Here is an 18,234-nt window from a genome sequence, read left to right as displayed (position 1 = left end):
TCTTTTTTATGAGAGGAGAATCTGTGAGGATGATACTGAGTTCAGAATTATACTAGAGCACAGAAAGTAAGGGAAGACTGGTAGATAGTATACAAGACTAAAAAGTGTAAGAATGTCTGGCATAGTGTGAAATCAACAGCAAATTTGTTCATCCTCTAGTACAGTTAGTCTATAATCTTTTGACATTCCTCTGAGTGAGGGAGTACCATTATTCTTTTATCTTAGAGGGGGAATTGATATGCAGAGAGATCAAAATCCTAATTAGCTTTGCCTAATTTTAGGTGGCCCCAGCTGCAGACTGAAAATGCCTAATGAAGTCAGGAACTGAACTTACTTGTATCCTAACATTAAAAAAAAAATCTATTCAAAAGATCTTTGACAAATACATCTGTGTGTGATCTATTTCAATTTCAAGAAAGCTAGATGCAAGTTCTAGTTTGATGGGGTTTTAAATGGAAAGTATAGAAGATCTCTCTGAGAACATAGCATGTTTTGATTACATTTTACCCTGACTTTTTATGTCAAGGTCTGCAGTAAGTGCACGGAAATGTGAATATATGTAAATGATCCATCAATATATTTATACTATAAATGAAACAAACAAACAAACCTGCTTCTAACTATTAAAGATATCAGTCTTTCAGATTCCCAAATGAGAGAAAAAAATCTTGACTAAAATAGAAGTTAATCAGTTTGTATAATGAACTTAAGTGGGATGACTGCATACATCATTGAGACAGGGGATGTATTCAATGAGGAATAAGCAATTTTACTTTTGTTCTAGGAATGAAAATCTGAATGTTTGGAGGTTTGACATACAGCTTGTTAAAAGATATTTTTCCTTTTAATATTTCACTTGACCTTTGCTGGAATTAATATTATTCAATCTCCCAAGCATGCTTGACGTTATTCAAGGAAATTTTTAAAAAGAGAGAGAGAGAAAGAGAAAAATGTTTGCATTGACAATGCAATCATCTGCATTTTTAAGATAAATAAAAATAAAAGCCAAGGTAAATTTTTTTTCTTGCTGATCTTAGTTGGATTGTTTCTTTGCTGATGACCTTCACGTAGAGGCTACCAGCCAGCCAGACGTATGAGTACTCTCCTTCTATTTCCATGTTTAGCAAACTAGGTTCACTCAAATTTGAGAGAACAGTAATCTCTCATAGCACTTTATCTTCCTTTGCAAACGCACATTTGTTTATGCCCTTTTTAAAAGATTAACATAATTGTTATGAATACCATTAAGAAATCCTCATTTCAACAATGGAAAAGTAAGCTAGGCAGAGTGCCTTCCTAAATAGATTTATCCTATAGCTGAGTTGAGGTAGCTAAATATGTTCTACTGAATTTCTTATAAAAACTCAAATGTAAGTGGAAAATTATTCTTTTGAGATATTTATAGTTAGACAAAAGAATTATAAAGCAGAGATAATTTTGACAAATGGGAAAATGAGAAAAACTGCAAAACTTTTTTTTTTTTTAACTGGAAATGTGTATAATTTTCCATCACCTGTGACAGTTTTTCTTGGGCTGATATGAAAGCTCATATGAACCACTCGTTACTTTAAAAACCTGAAGTTTTGATGAAGTACTCTACTACATTCTCTGTGCTCATAGCAAGGGTAGAGGAAGAATGATGACATCCAGAGCAGGTATCTGGCTGAAGAAGAGACCCAGCTAGGAGACTTACAGGTTTGAGATAGCTGTTGGTACAGCTGTGAATACACTGCCTTCCTGCAATACCTAATTCTTTGCTCCTATTGTCAATGCTGAAATTAATCCAATAAGCCTCCAGACAGAAATATCAGTGCTTTACTAATTGCACCCTTGCCGTCTGGCTCAGGCAGATGGAGTACCTTCATGTCTCTTGGAGAGTTTCCGTGGGACTGTTAGGGGATCTGTGGGATCCAGAGGGCACAAGAACATGCAAGAATGGTATTATTTATCCAGGCTGGCTAGGATGCTCATTCTGGAAAGTTTTCTTGCTCTGTGAGTGATCATTCTGGATTTCTTCATATTTCACATACAATGATTGACTGTTTCCCTTCAGACAAGGAAGAGTTTAAAAGAGAGTGAAAGGGGATTAAACTAGAGGAAATTTCTCTGTTCCAGGCATGAAAAATGTTTTTCTTATTCTTCTAGTGTCCTGGTTTTTTTTTATGAACAAGATTTTTTAATGAGATGTATGAAGGGCACTTTGACTGGCAACAAACACCCCTCCCCCTCGCCAAGAGAATAAGAGACTATTTGAGAGAGAGATCTACCAAAGACTTTGCCAAAGGCTGAATCTTTAAGGCCAAATTTCCAGCTAAATCCTGGAGGCAGCTAAGAAAAAGGACAGATAATCTATTCGATGGTCAAAAGTCAAATTGTATGTTCCAGAATAATGAGTTCATTTAAAAGCCAGGGTTAATAAAATACTTCTCAAACAAATTTAAAGACATTGTATAAGAAGTAGCTCAGCAGAAAGAGTTTATCCTAAGACAGCAGTTACAGAGCAACTTTCAGGAAGGATTATTCCTTAGAGTCCTTGAATGATTCATTTCTTTCTAAACCAGGAGAAGGTGAAATTTTAACTGCATATTTAACATTTGAGAACATGTGCCCATGTTTATAATAAATGCAACAGTAGATAACAGGGCTAAGTCATAAGCTGACTGTGGCCAGTGAAAGTATTTTTAATCTTTTCAAAAAGCTTTAAATCCGGTTCCATATAAATAAAAATATACTAGATGGTAAAATTTGAGAATAAGAATACTAAGATTATCTTGAAGTGGAAAATGTTTATATTAAGGTTTGGATGCCCTTAGTCTTTGAAGCTGAGACAGTAATTAGTGAACATACATGTTTGGCTTTGGCTGCTCTCAGATACTGGGACATGCGTCTCTATGTTAAAAAGCCTATGTTGCTTTCATAAGAGGAGAAATAGCTTTCTAGAACACTGGTCTACTGTATGTTGTAAATGTGCCTAATATCTTTCATCTAATCAGATTTAGTAAATGATGAGTTCCAATCACACAGTTGTTATCTCCAACCCTAACAAATTCTTGTTTTTCAGGAGCTAATGGAAAGTATACCCTTCAGATCTTAATTAGAAAAATTGTGCTGTTAGAAAATCATTAATATCCCATTTTTCTTAGGTTTACCTTCTATAATCCCTTCCTCTCAGAAGAATAACTCTCCTTCACAGAGATTTGTGAAATGTCATCCTAAAATAGAGATACAAGGAACTTAGGAAGTAAACTAAGTGAGAAATTATCACTAAAACTGCAAATTTTGACAAAAAAATAATTTTCATAGATTATTTTCCAAATATTACTGTAGATAACTATGTACCTTCTGAAGCAAACTGCCATTTCAAATGGTTGTATAATTTATTCATTGTTTTATTTATTAAATAATGGGATAGAGGTAGTGATAGTCAACGAATGAATTAATTCAGCATGATGTATCTTTAGCGATCTAAAAGTTAATAATTTAATCTAAACAGGTTGTCTAGATTCCATCTATAATCAGTAGAGAGTATTCAGTTGTAAGCATCCTCAACCCACCTATAGTAGAAATCTGTCTGCCAATTAGATGAATTTTATGTTCCTATTTTTCCAGTTTAGCTGTAGAGAGAGTCAAGACAACTTTTTTTTTATAATTATATTTTGTTCTAAGAAGACTGAAAAACTAGGTCTATTGATCTTAAATAAATCTTCATTTTAATATTTATGATAACTAGTTTATTAAGACAGATTTTTTTTTTGTGTAGCCTACATATAATAGAATTTTCAAATCAAATGTTAAAATCAAGTCATTTAAACTTCATTGTTCAACTGTCTGAGTTACAGTCAGGCAGACACTTTTGAAACCTACATATGTGAATTGTCAGACTGGTTTTTTATTTCTACTTTTTAAAATTCTTTTCTCATTCACTGAAACTACCTTGAAAAGCAGAAAGATTAATTACTGTACCTAGATTCCTCTAAGAAAACATTTACTGCACAGTTCTACACAACTCCAAATGAAAATGAAGGAATATTCAGAATCAGTGAAAATCTATTTTCCAACTTCTAGTGACTCCATTAAGGATTGCTGTATGTGGATTTATTGTCTTTAAAAATAATTAAATGTAAAGTTCCTCAGAGTGGAATAAATCATTGCTAATTTTTAAGTGCCTGTAACGTAAATGTCTGTACCAGGCTTGTCACTTCATGCTCTTTACGGGTTCTATGGAAAGAAATGAGAATTTTAAAGACTCAAATCGTCTTACCTATTTTGGAAGTAGACTTCAGAATGAAACAAATCGTGCTTCAGAAGTAAAGAGATTTTCGTGGCTTGTAATTGCCATAGCATGGATATAAAGGCTCACGTTTCAGAAGGTGAAACTGCCTGTGCCCTGCTGAAGAATATATTTTTTAATGTTCCTACTAGATTCTTGGTTTAAATGGTCAAAAAAGTAATGTATCTGTGTGTATATTTGTGTGTGCACAAATGGTTTTAAAACCATTACACCTCACTCTATCACAACAGGCCCTGCTAAAATGTTTCTCCTCATCTTCCTTAGAAGCCCCCTTTAGCTACTGGAAGACTGCTGTAAGATCTCCCCAGAGCCTCCTCTTCTCCAGGCTGAACAGCCTCAATTCTCTCAGCCTGTCCTTATAGGAGAGGTGCTCCAGCCCTCTGATCATCTTCGTGGGCCTCCTCTAAACTCGCTCCAACAGGTCCACGTCCTTCTTATATTGGGGACTCCAGAACTGGACACAGTACTCCTGGTGGGGTCTCATGAAGGACTGCAGCCTGTGGGAGGGACTCCAGGATGGAGCAGGGGAGGAATGTGAGGAGTTCTTCCCCCGATGACAAAGCACCAGCATGAAACGACGTGTGATGGACTGACCGTAACCCCCATTCCCTCTTCCCCCTGTGCCACTCGGGGGGGGGGAAAGCTGTTAGAGATAATGTTAAGCCCAGGAAAAGGGAGAGGTGGGGGGAGGTTATCTTGTTCTCTGTCTCATTATCCTGCTTTGTTTTTAGTAATAAATTAATAGTTTTCCCCAAATTGAGTCTGTTTTGCCCGTAACAGTAACTTTAAGGATTTTCTCCCTGTCCTTATCTCAAACCTTGAGCCTTTTTTCTTATATTATCTCCCCCTATTTTTTTGGAGGGTGGTGGGAGTGAGACAGAGACTGTGTAGTCTGGTTCCAATCTGGCTGAACTACAACAAGAGCTGTTTGGATCAGTTAAAAATGAAACATTTTTATTAGACATTCTAACTTTTCTGCACTCTGCAATATGGAAGGCAACTGTGAGTTATAAGGACCTTCAGGACGTTATTTGGTAAAATAAAACTTACTAGTACATATATCTCTAGCTGATTCTGTTATGCTCAAAATCTTATTTATGGACAAGGGAGAAGCACACCTTATATACATGTAAATGTAAAGCAAAAAATGTATTGGTAATGTATCTGAAATGTTAAAAATGTAATCATTATTTGTCCAGATCTAATCACTAGAGAAAATGAATAAACATGCAGTTTAAATTGAGACTCACACAACTTTTAGTTTCTGCCCCTTTTTGTGACATTACACTTTTTCCCTCCTCCTTTGGGTCTTAAGATCAGTGGTTTCATAGTGGTGGTGTTAGGGGCAGTGTTACGTAATCTATAGTCCTTCACTGAGAGGAATATGATGTTCATACTAGTGGTTTCTTCTTCATATCTTTAGGATCCACTTGGGGTCGTTTCTACAGATCTTCTAAAATGCTTTTACACTTTTTGTTCTTTGGGCTGCAGTTCTTTTTATCTTAATTTACTTTTTAGAATGGCTCTAACATCTATTAAATACTATTTCTTTGGTTTTTTTATTACCCTTAAGATCAATTTTTTCCAGTCTACATTCTTTAATTGACCACTGGTGAGTTATTTATAGCCATGACGTCTCAAATGCCAAACCTATGCCCCATCTCTTATCATCCCATGCCTGTGTGCCTCCCATTGCATCCTGTATCTCCCCTTCTTAAGGCCTCTGTTATGGTACCAGCCCTGTATTTCTTTACATTGCATTAGAGTTGTAAATCTCATTCTACATAGCATAACTACTTGCAACTGCTATGTATATAAAATTATGGTTATACCAAACAAAGATAAACAAAAGTGAGGCAAATTAGAATTAAAAAAAAATGCTGTCACAATTAAGCCAAGTAAAACATCACTGCAGGAAAGACTGATGAGCCTCAGTCCTGAGGCCTTGCAAATTCAGTGTGAAGCTTATAGCCTACTCCTAGCAGTGGCAGTATTGTATTGCAGGGCTACACAGCAAATCCCCTCATGTTTCTTTTCAGAATTCATATTGCATTTGCCACGTTTTTTTTCTCCTGGTTCCAAATTAAATTTAAATGATTGCTCACATACTGACAGTAATTCAGCAATGTCATATTTCAGTCCCTTTAGAATTCTTAGGTGAATATCACCTGGATTTGGTTATTTGTTATTGTTAATTTAAATGCACTTGTAAGTTTATAATCAGGTATGCTAGTTTATCTGTTTCCTAGCTGGCTGGTACCAACTCCAAAGCTACGTAGTTGCTTTAGTGTGTCATAGATTCCAAGCTAACAAACACAGATGAGAAGAAAGGTATATTCTTTCATGTTTAGTATGCTAATGTAGATAAATGTTTCATGCCATAGTACACAGAAAGTTGAAGTGAGGATGAGCTGCTTGAGAGGAATATAGAGACATTATATAAGTGTCTATGGATGCAGTTAGAAAAGCTAAAGCTTAGCTGGAAATTAAACTAGCAAATATCAGGGAGGACAAGAATTTTTTCTCTAAGTATATTGGTAGCAAAAGAAAAGACAAGGAAAATAAGGGCCCTCTCCTCATTGGGACAGTGGCTCCAATGCAAAGTAAATTACTTTTTATGCCTCCGTTTTCACAGGTGTGTGCTCAGGTGCCTTCCAGTTCCTTGAGCCTAGTAGCAGAAAACGCCTGGGAATGTAGCCTTAGCCACAGTAGAGGAAGATGCTGTTAGAAACTCACAACTACTTGGACATGTACAGGTCCGTGGGATCAGAAGAGACATACCAAAGGGTGCTGAAGAACCTGGCTGTGTTGATTCTGTTTAGTGTAGGAGGGAGGGCTTTGGTGGCAGCTTTTACAAGAAGCTGCTATAAGTTTCCCCTTTGTCCAATTAGCTCAGCTGTGTGGAGTCTAGGGCAGACTCGCCGCTGACCAGGGCTGAGCCAGTTGGTGATGGAATTCCCTGATAATGCCTCTGTGATCATGTTTTTAAGAAGGGGAAAAATAAAAATAAGTAGTGAAGAAGCAGAAGCAGGGTACGGAGAGAGGGAGGTGCGAGCCTTATGGGCCTTGTGGCCCTCACCTCTGGCCTCCTGCTGGGCAGCTCTCTGGGCCCGACCTGGCCCAGCTTGGTCACTAGAAGTGAAGAGAACTTGAGCTGATTGTGAAGAATGTTTTGTGAGAGGAACAGCTGCAGACCCCAAGGTCAGTGAAGAAGGAGAGGGAGGAGTAATGTTATTCCTGGCAGAGATTCCCCTGCAGCACATGGTGCAGACCATGGTGAAGCAGAATGGTTGAGGTTGGAAAGGGACCTCTGGAAGTCATCTTTTCCAACTTTCTTGCTCAAGCAGGGTCACTTAGAACAGGTTGCCCAGGATCATGTCCAGATGGCTTTTGAATATCCCCAAGGATGGGCACTCCGCCACCTCTCTGGGCAACCCGTTCTAGTGCTTGGTCACCTTTGCAGTAAAAAAATATTTCCTGATGTTCATACATAACCTCAGTATGTGCCTGTTTGTGGTCACACTTTATTTCACTGATTATCTTGGTTAATAATTAGTAATTAAACAATTTAACTTGTAAGAACACATTCTTAGGTAAAAATGCGTAAGTTTCTTTTTAAAAATAAACAGTACAACAGTAAATTCTTTAATCAAATTATTTTCCCTTCCTCTTATTTTCTATAATTTCTTTTTTTTTCCTTTGTTCCCTGTACCTGCTAAACTTATTCCTGATAGAAGAATAACATGCTTAATTGTGCACAAAAATCTTGTTTGAGTTCTCTAAGTATTGCATTTCTCAATTACTCAGCCCTCACTCACTATGAAGTGATAATTAAGCATTAAAAGCTAAGTGGATTACTGTGGAGATCTCTCCTGACATCCATTTAGCACTTAATCAGATCTTAATGCCATAAATTATGCATTTCTCAGCAGTATTCAGATTCTAATAAATTTTATAACAGTTTGGAGTTACCAGGTTTTCTTGGCCTCATTGTGGCAGGAAAAAGTTGTAAAGTTCACTTAAAGGATACAGCCATTATAAGGATTTCAGATTTATAGCAAAATAATTCTTTAAGCCAGATTGATTGTACTAATATTTATTCATAAGGATTTCTCAGACAAGACAATTTCATCCTCATGAATAAATATGAAAAAAATGGATCCAAAATACATACTGAGTTCAGGTTTATTCTCAGCTTTTTTTTCCCCCCAATTTTGCCTTCCAAATCTCATTAAGAAAAAAAAAATTTAAAACCCCCACATTTTCTAGGAGATAGGAACTTCTTCAATACATCCAATTTTGCAATTAAAATATCTATTTATTTTTTTAGAATGTCTTTTTTTCCAACCAATATCAGACAAAATTACATTTGATAACTCTTGTCCTGGCTTTGCTTTCTGAAAGTAGCATGGCATGGCTTTCTGAAAGTATCAGTCATAACAGTGTCTTCCCAGAGATGCAGATACGTACAGTTACCATTAATGTCAATTCAAAGTGAGCAAATGAGAGCCTTGTACATGCAAGGTAACTTTGTCCATAGTTACCCATGTAATATTGCATATTATATTACAATAAAAAACCAGGAAGAAGTAGCTAATTTCCTATTTTATCTATTTTTTAAATTATACAGTAATAATATACTTAGTAAATATTTCTAACTCAGTAAGCTTTATAACTTACAGTAAAATGTACTTTTGGCTGTTGAAAAGTTTGTCACACTGGACAAAATAAATAATAGAAGTCTTTATAGCATGCTGGTCAACTTCTCTGTAAACACATGAGTTTGTACATGTGGTTCAGCACCTCTTGGCCCAAGATAGAGATTTTTGGCCAACAAATCACAACATTAAGGCCTTAATAAGCATATGCTTGTTTACATTTATAGACATCCATTAAAAAGTAAAATTTAGGTCTCATTTTGACAATCCATTCCAGCTTGTTCAAAGATATAGTGTATGTTTCTCTAAGCTTAAATGTTTTATATTAGGAATGGACTAACGTGAATGAAATTTGTGGAAACACTTTGCTGAAACAGAGACATGGTAATTTCAAAATTTTATACTATTAGTTCATATTCTCCTGATTCCTTTGGCTTTAGAGCAAAAGGAGAGCTGAATAAAAAAAAAATAGTTTTACTTTTTTTTTGCCATATGAAGAATTTCAGCTAGGATACTAACTTTTGATACGTTTTACATAATATATTGTCTGATTAAAGAAATGATCCCAATTTCTTTTACATCCCAAACATTTTTCTCCTGTACAACTTTTCTTTTTTTTTTTCTGCTTAAGCCACTGAATACAATAACACTAATAACACACAAGTTGGTGGTAAAAACATCAGTATTCTTATTTTCTTTTCTGAAGCTTTCCTCTTTGAAACTTTTCAAAACTCTTTCACCTTCTAGTTTCCTCAGCAGTAAAGATTGTTTTACTTTTCATTTCTCTATTCTTTATCTTTTCTAAAATTAAAAAAAAAAAAAGAATTCCTGCTGTAGAAATAGGAAACTAAAAATACATTTTTAAAAATATAATGGAACAAAGAACAATAGCATATGAATAACAAGGAAAAAAAAATCTCAAGAACCTTTATACAGAATTCATTATATTGTTTTCAGTACCAAAAAGAATAAGGAGAAAATCATAATGTGTTTTCTTTTTTGTCAAATGTACTGGTTTTCCAAGACTAATAGTAAAGATGATGTTCTTCCTTATTGACTCTTGTCACATTGCCAGAGATATGTTTCTCTTCAGTATATATTTTTTTTAGAACTCTGTAGTTGCAAGTTCAATTATTTCTTCCTACTGAGCTAAAAAAAACCCATTCAGCTAAATGAGCAAGTAATTGTTCAGTGGAATGACATTAAAGGTTATCTCAAAGAAATGTAGACTAGCTTTTTCCTAGCCAAAATTGAGCCCAGAAAAGACATAATGAAATATATACATAATAGAATCAAAAGTCTTGAGTAGAGATCAGGGTTGATTCATGCAGCAGTAAAAATTGAGGTATTACCTCCATTTCAGATAATTATTTCCAGTGAAAATCCTCCCTCTTCAGTTCCATAGCTCTATTTGGATCCCATCTAAATTTCTTTTCAATGCTGAAAGAGTTTGTTCTGACATTTAAAAAAAAAAAAACCCTGAGATTTTTTTAATATAAATGGAGAGATAGGAGTCCAGAGATCGACCAAGGTCTTTAAATTCTAACCAGTACTCCAGAAAGATTAATTAAAGCACTAGTTATTTTACCAGTATTACTAATATGGTTCACAGGGTTTTTTTAAGAACATTATAATCCTTAACCTTTTTAGGTTTGTTTTTTTTTTCAACTCCAGGAGAATTCTGTGAGGTGCAAATTGGTAACTGTGTTTCCAGTTCGTGTGAAAATGGAGGAATATGTGTTGACTATGGAGATCATTTTAAGTGCTCTTGCCCTGTAGGTGAGTCACTGGAAATTTATTGTATTTTCTAAACAGAGCAAAGAAAATGTCATCCAAATATTTAAGTTTAAGAAACAGCAACATAAAACTAGCAATATATCTCAATGTATGCAATTAACATTTTTATGAAGAATCCCACTTTTCACTTTGTTTAGGAAATAAAATGGCAACATTACTGTAGCAGAGTAATGTTAACTGCTAACATCTTGAGCAGACATAATGTCAATATTCTGAATGAACTGTGGTTAAACATTTTCTTTGTGGTGCAGGTTTCGAAGGGGAAAGATGTGAACTGGATATTGACGCCTGCCTATTCTACAATATAAGCTGTGCCCCAGGAACACTGTGTATGGATAAATCTCATGGATTTAATTACACATGTTTATCACCATGTATTGGAAACACAGAGGTAGGATAAAGTGATATATTCCCCCCAGTGTTTTTGGGAAATTAAACAAGTTATTCTAAGAGCAGTAAGCTGATGAAGTCTCATTTCCTATGAGTTTCCTAAACACAGTACTCATTCTAGATATATTATCATCTTAACCTTCCTCTTTCCAGTGTGACACGCACATCCAAAAGTGCATGATGTGACTAGTCTGATAATTGTCTGACAAACCGTGTAATGTTTGAACTCTGCCTTTCTTGCTCTTTCTAGGTTTGCTCATTGATGCCTCCTTCTGTCCCCTACTTGCTGTTGCTGTGACGTGAAACTTGTAGGAACTTATGTCAAAATTTCAATGAAATGTTTGATGTATTTATAAGTACTAGAGAAGGCTGATGGTACATCAAGACACAGAAAAAATGACAAAAGTTTTATTTCCATTAAAAAAAAACCAAAAATAAAGACCATAATCAACCAAACAACAAAAAAAAAAACTAAAGCAAGACTAACTACACTGCAATGAGAGCTGAAAATGCAGTTAGAAAAAAAAAAAATCAAAATTCTCCTTGCAAGTTAGTCTGAAATTCTCACAAAATATAGTAATGGATTTGATTTTTGTACATTCAAATTATTCTAGAATTTTTTGAGTTAGGTATTGACAATGCTTAGACCAAAATAGCATCCATTTTGTACCCAGATGTCTTTAAGAAATATATTTGCTGTATCCTTCTCACTTACCTTTAGTGACCTTTTCAATTAAATTACAGGTTTGGGCAAGTTTCATCCACATCAGGGTGGACTACAGACCCAGGCCCTTGAGTTGCTGAGATTTCCATATAGGATAGAGTAAAATAATGTTGCATTTTTTTATTGTGATAGTTATTTTAAAAGCTATGTACACAATGCTATACAGCCTTTTCAAACAGCTGCTCAAACATGATAACCCGTGTTTCAAAAGCTTAACCAATTCTTTTATTGAAATATATTCATCATAAAAATATACTATGCAGAGCAGCCAATGTGTTTACAAAGAAGCAATCAACATTTATGTCACCTTGAAGTCCATGGGTACACACTCACCAATGAATATGAAATGTATCACTGAAATTCTCACTGACTCAAAGATTTATATTTAAATTGTTCAGCATCTGGTAAATTTTAACATTTTTATGATTTAAAGTGTCATACGGAGTGCAAATTTATTGTACATGGCATAATGCCATAATGATGTAATAATCATTATGGCTAGTTAGGATGGGAAGTGATGGTGTGCCAAGGATGCTGATGGGAGCTACTAAAACATTTTACTGTAATATTTGCTTAAAAGCCCTCAGACATATTTAATCTATTCATACAAACATTTCATAGACCATCATAAATGTCATGTGGGGAAAAAAAATTAATAATATATGTATGTATCTATACACAATCACTGCATGAGACACTTAATTTAGGCATAATGTGAACAATTAGTAGATTTTCTAATGGGAAAGGGAATAGAAACTAAAATAAAGGAGTGATATCTCCGAGTTTTACTTGTTTTCTTAGCCTACAGATCATTAAAGTAATATCATTTGCTTATTGGAAAAAAAATAAATGCCTTATTCAAATAAATGAATATTTGATTTTTTTGAAGTAATAATTTGAAATGAAAGATTTCTATTATTCAGTAAATTACATAATTTAGCATTTAATTCTTCATTTACTCTTTATGACTGGAAAGTAAATATATATTTTTGCATCTTTCGTTTCTTTTCCATTTCCAATGTTATCTTAGTTATGCTGAACTGCTTTACCTCTGTGTATTCAGCACAATGGACTGAAAGTAATGCTACTATTATTAATATTTTCTTAATAAAAGTAAAACCAGTAAATTTAAGTCATTGGGGTCTTTTATCTCTCTATAAATATATAATGATACTGATGTGGTGGGTTTTTTTTTTTCTTTCCCGGCACAGCACTTAAAACACTAAGGTTGTTTTTAATATTATTTTAATTATAATTTATTTTTTAAAAAAAGAAATGTGAACATATTGAAACAGGGGATATGTTCCTCTAAATTTCAAAATCTAATCTTAATTTTGTTACCAAGATAAATTCTGCCTGCCCTGTACCTAGAAATATGAAAGACCTCCAAATAAATCAAAATTTTGGCATCTTTAAATTGATAACTTCCAACAAGACCAAATTTAGCCACTTTGTATTATACTATCTTTTCTTCTCTCATCTACTCAGGAAGACATCCAAAGAAATAAAGAAAACACTGTTGTCTCATTTGAACATAGGATGTATGCTACAAAGCCCAACATTTTTCTTAACAGGAGTTCACAGAGAATTGATAAGAGCAATGGTAATAACAAATACCTGTAGTGCAACATACTAGGTGTAGATCATAGAACCATAGAATCACAGAGCAGCCCAGGTTGGAAGTGACCTCAAAAGACCATCTAGTCCAACCTTTAATGGGAAAGGGAGTCTAGGTGAGATTATCTAGCACCCTGTCCAATCACATCTTGAAAATCTCCAGTGATGTAAACTCCACCACATCCCTGGAGAGATTATTCATTTCAAAAGCCCCCCTGTGACCCAGACAATCATAAATGCATAGGCATCCTAAGATGTGTGATTATTTTTAGTGGCAGTAGCTAAGTTCTATCAAGCAGTTTTATTGCTTCCCTCAAAACATTCGTTTTTCAAAGTTCTGTCAGCAAGCTTACAAAATCATAGGTTCCACTAGCATTTCCTAAGAAAAGATTTGAAATTGTAGCAATAAGTATGGGAACTTGAAGATGTTTGGCCAATGGTTATTGTTTTTTAAAAGGAATCACAGGAGTTAAAAAGTACTTTTAAATTATTTTTTTTAATTCTGTCTTTGATTTAAAAGTGTAAACAGACACATTTAGAGGGTATCAACTTGGTTTATTAAAAATAATTCCCATACAAGTTAGGAACTGAATCATCTCTGGAAAGTCCTCTCAGTGTCTATCTACATCTTTAGGGTACTAAAGATGTGTCCAACTGGATTATTGTGTTCCACTTGCCTAATTTTCTTGGAAGTTGTTTCCTCTTTTTATGAGCCACATGATCCCAAGTTACCCTGTTATATTTGTAGTAAAGATCACAGTTCCAACCTTCTGAATTGAAATATCTCCATTCTGTGGAAGTTTATACAGTTTATTCACTTGTAAAAGTAAGGCAATCACATAAATTTGTGGTGTTTTCAAGTTATGCCTTCTTGGTTTAAGGTAAACTGTTGAACATTCAAATAAGAAAGAAAATACTTACATGCTTTAATAGAAGATTGCTCTGAGGAACTTCACAAAAAAAAAAAAAACTTTGAGGAGGTTGTCTTTGAATCACTAGTTGTTTATCTTTGACATTTACAGAATGTAAAAATAATGCTAAACTCTCAGGAGCCAAAGTAGCAGAATTTAATAAAAGGAAACAGAGTGGAAGTGAGTCTGCCTAAATTAGGAGAACTAAGTCATATTCTGGAGGCCAAGAAACAACAATGCATGTTTAAAGTTTAGAAAACCACGATGTAGAGGTCTTCAGTTTGACTTCCGTAATAGATTAATAAATGGATTTAACCTTAATTTCTTATAAAATCCTTAATAATTCTAACTCAAGATTTTCCAATATTTAATCTGATCAGGAATTCATTTACAGCAGAGACAAAAATCTGTATGATAGAGAACACTACTAACTAGATTTGATGTTAAAAATATCTTCCATAGCTTTAATTTGAATTTAAAGATGCCATAGATTGCACTAACATCTTAAAGGGTGACATCTTTCTTCACAGTATAAAATGTCAGAACAATGTAAGAATATAATGAATATTGTATTGTGGCAATACTGAAATATAACTCATGTCTTGATTGTCTAAGTTTTTTCTAGATGGTTTTATTGAGTGTAAGGTTATTTGGCTTATTTGAGTTCTGAGAAAATGGTAAGCCGCAGGAAAAAGTCTTGCAGAAATGTTTAAATAAAAAAAGTAAAAAGACACAAAAATCCAGAGAACAGTTCCAAAACTACACACATCAGAGATTTATTTGCATTTATGTTAAGCAGTGCTTTTCTTCAAGAATTTACCCTGTTGAAAAAGAATCCCAAGTTAAGTCTAAAATTCAGCACAGTGTAGAAAAAAAAAATCTCTCAATTTTAAGGTCAATTTAAAACTTAATCAAAGACAAATGAATATTAGAGGATTTCTGCCAAGAACTGTTATTATTACAAATCTTAATGACATTATAAAGAGATTCAGACTCAATCAAACTGAAGTACTAGTGCATTAGCTCATCTTCTAGACACCATTTTCTTTAGAAACCAATTGATCAGGAGAGGTCTTAATTGCTTTGAAACAAAAATGTAGTTATCTGTTTTTACACTGGTAAAATTTTCATGGAAATGTAATGGGACTCTAAAAGTAAAATGAAGAAAGGAGTGTTCATTGCAGCCTAGAACTTTCTGTAATTTTTGAATAATAGAGGAAACAATCTCGGAGGTTCCTGGAGCATGTGGAAGATAATTTCCTGACACAGTTGCTAAGTGAGCCTACCAGGGGAGGTGCCTCGCTTGACCTGCTGTTTACAAACAGAGAAGGGCTGGTAGGAGATGTGGTGGTCCAAGGCCATCTTGGGCTTAGTGACCATGAAATGTTACAGTTCTCAATTCTTGGTGAAGGGGCAGGAGGCGGGGGGGGTCAGCAAAATGACTACTGTTAACTTCTGGACAGCAGACTTTGGCCTGTTCAGGACACTGGTTGAGAGAGTCCCTCGGGGGACAAGGGCAAAGAGGTCCAGGAAGGCTGGACATTCCTCAAGAAGGAAATCTTAAATGCACAGGAGCAAGCTGTCCCCCTGACAACTGGCCTGGCCAAACAGGGAGATTTTGCTGGGACTCAGGAAAAAAAAAGTAGAGTTTACCATTTTGGAAGAAGGGCCAGGCAACTCAAGAAGAGTACAGTGATCTCATTAGGTCATGTAGAGAGAAAATTAGAAAGGCAAAAGTCAACTAGAATTCAATCTGGCCACTGTTGTAAGAGAGAACAAAAAAAAATGTTTTTACAAATACATTAACAACATAAAAAGAGCCAAGGAGAATCTCCATCCTTTATTGGATGCAGGACCTGTGTGGAGGCGTGGGGGCAGGTCAGGAATGGCACACATTGCCACCAGGGACGAGGAAAAGGCTGAGGTACTTAATGCCTTCTTTGACTCAGTCTTTAACATCCAGACCAGTTATCCCCAGGATATTCAGCCGTTGAGCTGAAAAACAGGGACAGAGAGTAGAATAAACCCCCCATAATATAGGAGGAAGCAGTTAAAAATCTGCTATGGCACCTGGACATTCACAGGTCTGTGGGGCCAGATATGGTGCACTCAGGAGTACTGAGGAAGCTGGCAGAGGAGCTTTCCAAGCCACTCTCAATAATTTATCAGCACTCCTGGTTAACAGGGGAGGTCCCAGATGACTGGAGGCTTGCCAGTGTGGTGCCAACTACAAGAAGGGCTGGAAGGAGGATTCAGGGAACTACAGGCTTATCAGCCTGATCTCATTACCGGGGAAAAGTATGAGTGCACTCTTCTTGAGTGCACTCAACAGACATGTGGAGAACAACCAGGAGATCAGGACCAGCTAGGATGGGTTCATGAAGGGCAGGTCCTGCTTGACCAAACTGATGTCCTTCTACGACCAGGTGACCCCCCTAGTGGATGAGGGAGAGGGTGTGTATGTTATCCTTGTTGAGTTTACCAAAGCCTTTGACACTGTTTCCCACAGCATTCTCCTGGAGAAACTGGCTGCTCATGGTTTGAGAGGTATACACTTTGCTGGGTAAAAAACTGGCTGGATGGCCGAGCTCAGAGAGTTGTGAAGAAGAGAGTTAAATCCAGTTGGCAGCTGGTTCCCCAGGCCTCAGTACTGGGGATAGTTCTGTTTAATATCTTTATCAATCATCTGGATAAGGGGATTGAGTGCTCCCTCAGTAAGTTTGCAGATGACTCCAGACTGGGTGGGAGTGTCGATCTGCTTGAGTATGAAAAGGCTCTGCAGAGGCACCTGGACAGGTTGGATTGGTGGGCCAAGGTCAGCTGTATGAGGTTCAACAAGGCCAAGTGCCAGGTCCTGCACTTGGATCACAACAACCCCATGCAACGCTACAGGCTTGAGGAAGAGTGGCTGGAAAGCTGGTTGGAGGAAAAGGACCTGAGGGTACTGGTTGACAGCCACCTCTGAACACGAGCCAGCAGTGTGCCCAGGTGGCCAAGAAGGCCAGCAGCATTCTGACTTGTATCAGGAACAGCGTGGCTAGCAGGAGTAGGGAAGCAATTGTGCCCCTGTACTTGGCACTGATGAGGCCATATCTCGAATATTGTGTTCACTTTTGAGCCCATCAGAACAAGGACACTGAGTTGCTGGAGCATGTCCAGAGAAGGGCAATGAAGCCAGTGAAGAGTCCAGAGAAAAAGTCTTCTTGAGAATGGCTGAGGGAACTGGGATTGTTTAGTCTGCAGAAGAAGAGGCTGAGGGAAGACTTCATTGCTCTCTACAACTGAAAGCTGAAAGGAGATTGTAATGAGCTGAGTATTGGTCTCTTCTCTCAAGTAAGTGATAGGATGAGCGGAAATGTCCTCAAGTTGCAGGAGGGTAGGCATAGATTGGATATTAGGAAAAAATTATTTTCTGAAAACGTGGTCAAGCATTGGAACAGGCTGTCTACGGAAGTGGTGGAGTCACCATCCCTGGAGGTGTTCAAAGGACGTGTAGACATGGCACTTTGGGACATGGTTTAGTAGGCGTGGTGGTGTTGGGTTGATGATTGGACTTTATGGTCTTAAAGGTCTTTTCCAACCTGAATAATTCTATGATTCTATGATTTCATGTTTTAGTAAGTAATATTAGTAATTAAATCTAAAAGAAAAAAAGCTGTCCCAGTCCAGGTTTATTGATTTTTAAATATCATCAGGGTAAAAAGAAAGAAGGTTCTGGTCTTCCCAGAGCACAGATGTAATAAATTGAAATAAATTGAAATAAATTACAATAGGTTGTAAATCAGAATAATGATTAAAATAAAAAAAAATCCAATTTTTCCTGATAAACACAAACACAACTATATT

The 18,234-nt window shown here is 35.9% G+C and overlaps 1 protein-coding gene across 1 annotated transcript in view; it reads left to right on the top strand.

Annotated features, from left to right (window-relative positions):
* The window catches only part of EYS (EGF-like photoreceptor maintenance factor), an 827,426-nt gene that overhangs the window by 84,823 nt on the left and 724,369 nt on the right, over nt 1-18,234 (top strand). Inside the window, exons 7-8 of the mRNA XM_086745378.1 lie at nt 10,624-10,728; nt 10,998-11,137. Coding sequence (XP_086601504.1) covers nt 10,624-10,728; nt 10,998-11,137 — 245 coding nt within the window. The remainder of the gene's footprint in view (nt 1-10,623; nt 10,729-10,997; nt 11,138-18,234) is intronic.

This window comes from Chlamydotis macqueenii, chromosome 3 (genome assembly GCF_036417535.1).
Source record: "Chlamydotis macqueenii isolate bChlMac1 chromosome 3, bChlMac1.mat, whole genome shotgun sequence".
NCBI classification, from domain to species: domain Eukaryota; kingdom Metazoa; phylum Chordata; class Aves; order Otidiformes; family Otididae; genus Chlamydotis; species Chlamydotis macqueenii.
Note: the sequence above shows the minus strand (reverse complement) of the source record. Positions and strands in the feature narration are given on the sequence as shown.